General features: G+C 37.8%; 1 protein-coding gene across 1 annotated transcript; it reads right to left on the bottom strand.

The window, feature by feature from the left end:
* Nucleotides 1–1386: 1386 nt before the first annotated feature.
* Nucleotides 1387–2334, bottom strand: LOC309401383 (olfactory receptor 5G29-like; the record flags this gene model as incomplete). Its single annotated transcript, XM_081970453.1, has 1 exon — nt 1387–2334. One exon carries the CDS (start codon nt 2332–2334, stop codon nt 1387–1389), a length of 948 nt encoding a protein of 315 aa, XP_081826579.1.
* Between the last annotated feature and the right edge of the window lie 1831 nt (nt 2335–4165).

Consider the following 4165-nt stretch of genomic DNA (forward strand, 5'->3'; position numbering starts at 1 on the left):
TGAGAATCTCTGGATTTCCTCTGTAGATTTTGTTGACAGCTCTACATCTCTGGCTTCGTCAAGGGCTGTTTGTAAGTTGAGTTCAGGTTTGGCCAGCAGGCGACGCTGTATACAGAGGTCTCTAACACCCCCCACAATCTGGTCTATCAGGGCTTCATTTAAATCTTTAAATGTACAATGAACAGCTGCACCTCGTAAAGCAGCCACATAGTCGCTTATTGACTCTCCCTCAAGCTGAACCCTTCTATAAAAAGCAAATCTGCGTGTTGTGCGGGACAGCACTGGGGCATAATGATTTTTTAATTTGGACATTAAAACATCCCAGGTCACATTGTGGACAGAGTGCAGGGCAACCAGGGTCTCCGCCAGGTTAAACATCTCTGTACTACATAAATTTAAAAAACATGCCTTTTTTGCTGTTCAGTTAGGTCTGTAAAGCCGTTGGCTTCTAAAAAAACACTCAAAACGGGAAATGTATGAGCCCCAAGACTCTGTGGTCATGTTGAAAGCGGCTAGTGTGTTCATTGAGGCCATCTCTGATGTAACTTCTTTCTTTGTCAATTAACCAGAGGCAGTCTTCGTAGGCAAGTGACTTACTCAACCTCTCGTCGAGTGATTCCCTGAGAGAATTCAGCTCTCAGTGACTCACCTGGTAGGTTAGTGACTTTCACAGCTCTGCCTAGGCTTTGTCTGTGTATCCCACCTTCGTCGCCAATGTTCTAGCTGGGAGAACATGGGTGGACAAATGGAGGCAAGCCAGGACTTAACAAATGCTAACAGTTTATTGCTAACAGGGTGCCAAATGCGGCACTTCGCATTTCGCGTGTTTCAGCTAACAGGCAACAGCTAAGCTCTGCTTTGACAGCCCTTTATATATGCTGGCTGTCAAACAGTCAGCCAATCAGGTCGAGCACAGTGCCCCCTAGCGAAACGGACCAGAGGGAAAACTTATGCTACATAACAAAACCAATCTTCTGGGTTACATATTCATAATTTTCTATATGTTAATAAAAGCCACTCAGATAAAGCAGGATGAATCTTTATGGAAAATAAAATAATAACCTTGGCCTCTATCCATAATCCAAAAGTTAATAAATAAATAAAAACTCCCTTTCCGGTTGAAGATGAATGACAGATTGCTAATCCAGGTTACTGTTCTATGAATTCTTGTGAAACAAATGAAAATGTCTGAAGAAGACAGGTGAATGTTTCTGTTATCTATCACAATTTTAAAAACAATTATGGAAGTTACTTCCATTATTAGTTACATTACATTATTACAAATAATCACAGAGAAAACTTCTCAGTGATTTTCCTTGCATCTATTATTTTTATGATTTTGTATGGACTCAACATTCAAAAATTTGCAAAATTTAAAACTTACATTTATGACCTCCTCTTTGCAAGAACTTTGTAAAAAGCCCCTTGCACTTCCTTGTTTCGAAAGCTGTAGATCAAAGGATTGACCAATGGTATAATGGTGGCATATAAAATTGAAATTAGGGGGTCTTCTGTTACGGAGTGAGCAGAGGAAGGCCTTATGTAGGTGTACATCAGAGTGCCATAAAAAATGCTCACAATAGTGAGATGTGATCCACAGGTGGAAAATGCCTTCATCCTACCATGAGCAGTGTGGATTTTGAGGACAGAGGAAACAATGAAAACATAGGAAAGAAGAGTTAGGCCAAATGACACAATCATAATACCGCCAGAGATGGTGAAGGTCACCATCTGGCTAACAAAGATATCAGAACAAGATAAGTGTAGTAAGGGAGGAATGTCACAGAAAAAGTGATTTATTTTATTAGAATGGCAGAAATGAAGGGAAAAGATCATGGCTGTATTAATAGTGGAATTGAAGTGGCCAATAATCCAGCAGGTTGCCAACAAACGTCGACGTACTGTTTGGTTAATGAGCAGAGTGTAGTGCAAGGGGTGACAAACAGCTGCATAACGATCATATGCCATAACTGAGAGAAGAACACATTCTGTTCCTCCAAAAGTACCAAAGAAATACAATTGTAAAGCACATCCTATGTAGGAGATGGTCTTGTCCCCTGACAAGAGGTTCCGTAGCATTTTAGGAGCAGTAGTGGAAGTGTGGCAGATCTCCACAAAAGAGAGATTGCCAAGGAGAAAGTACATAGGAGTTTGGAGACGCTGATCTATAACGATCAATGTAATGATGGATAGATTCCCTCCTAATGTTAACAAATAGATAAACAGCCCTATGACAAAAAGAACATTCTGGTTATTTTGGTCAATAGAGAAACCCACCAAGATAAATCCTGTAGCACTTGCCTGGCTCTGATTTTCTGTTGTCCTGGTGTCCATCTTTAATCATATTACTGAACCTTTGGGATTTTGAAGATTTCTTGGGTGTTTAATCAGCTAATACTGGTAAGTCCAAGAAATGCCACAGGTAAAAAAAAAAATCATCAGTCCATAGTGATTTTTATAAATCCATTTTGTGTAATTGCTTCCCTTTACGGCAATTTCAGAAGTAGCAAACCTAGATCAGGATAAAAAGTTAGCTGTAGCAAGTTGCTGGCCACTGGCTAATTTCCATTAGAACATTGAAACCTCCTGCTTTTGGGGATTCTTGCCAAGAATGATATACTTCAAACTAATTAGAGAGTTTCTTACGTTCTTGATCAACAATGCCAGTTACTAACTGTGAGGATGGAGCTCCTTTTATTAAAGGAGGCCATAATCAAATCACTAATTCTCAGTTGTATGATATCTTATAGTGATCATGAAGATAATAAAACTTCTTAACATGGGACTTGTTTTACCAATGGCTAACTAACAGAAAGAGAGGTTAGAAATTAAAAAAAAATTAAAAGGATAATTATGTATTGAAAACATTTTAAGATTCATAAACTAATGCTACTATGGTATTAATATTGATATGTATATCATGATTATGATACACACACATACATTAATAAAATAAATATCAAAAAAGGTAATGGAGGAATGGAATTATTAGACTTCACTGAAAAGCAGTAAAAACAAATACAGGAAGAAATAACAATATGAGAGACAAAAATGATTTCCAGTTGCTAGAATGATTACTACACATCTTAAAAATTGATTTCAGATCCCTAGAGTGCTACAGTGGACATTGTTCAAGAGCCAATTGAAAGGTAGGGACAGAAAGGAAATTGAATGCTACCATTCAGAACAAGAAGTCCAAAATTTTCCTTTAAAAATGGGATACCTAACATGGAGGTATTTTGTATTAGATGAGCACACAGATACATTAAGGTTGTGATGAGCTTGTGGAGATTAAATCTGAATTTATTTTGAAATTCCAGAATCTTTATTTATTTAAATGCAATAGTAGAAAATATAGGTAGCTCAGGATTGAAATACTGGATTGTTGTAATCAAGTGTTCCTTGTAATTACTTTTTTTCACTCTCATCTTACCTTTGTGCACTAACTCATTTGATGCTACTTCACTTCTGTGAGTTTAACTGCTGGTAGCCCCTATAAAAGGAAGAGCAGTGCTATAAGATTATTTTCAAGTGTTTCTCCTTTATAATCCCGTTAGCTTAAAGTCAGTCCTATTATATTCATACAATATTCTTTCTACTTGTCACCGGATAGATCTGTGGTGCATTGTTATGCAGCTTAATCTTTTAGTTCATGATCATGAGTTGTGATCTATGCTCTCAACCTCTGATCCACAGATCCCTGCGGGGCTGCAACATCATCAAAGGGAGTCTGTGAAGGTTTGAAGAAATCTTGAGGTAAGTCTAGGAGGCATAAAATGTATTTAAAGGGGTCTGTGATGAAGAAAAGGTTGAGAACCACTGATCTACAGCTTATCTAGAACAGATCACAATAGCCACATTGACTCCAATTAGTGGGAAAGTTGGTTCTCAGATAAATTCTGGTGTTGAAGTGTAGTTCAAGAACTGAGAAAGCTGAAATTTGTGGCACTGGGCAATCTATATTGTGACTGGAAATCAAGCTGCACAAGTATTGCCCCGAGTCCCTTCGGGGAGAGGGGGTGGTCTAGAAATCAAATAAATTAAATTAAATTAAATTAAATAATGAATGTTTTGGATAACACTTCATTTTCTGTGTTGTGCACTGCCTACCACTATTTGGTTGCCTATAAAAGAAAATTGGTTGATTGCATTCACTTCAAAACAG

Source organism: Natrix helvetica (assembly GCF_964273705.1).
Source record: "Natrix helvetica genome assembly, chromosome: Z".
Taxonomy (NCBI): domain Eukaryota; kingdom Metazoa; phylum Chordata; class Lepidosauria; order Squamata; family Natricidae; genus Natrix; species Natrix helvetica.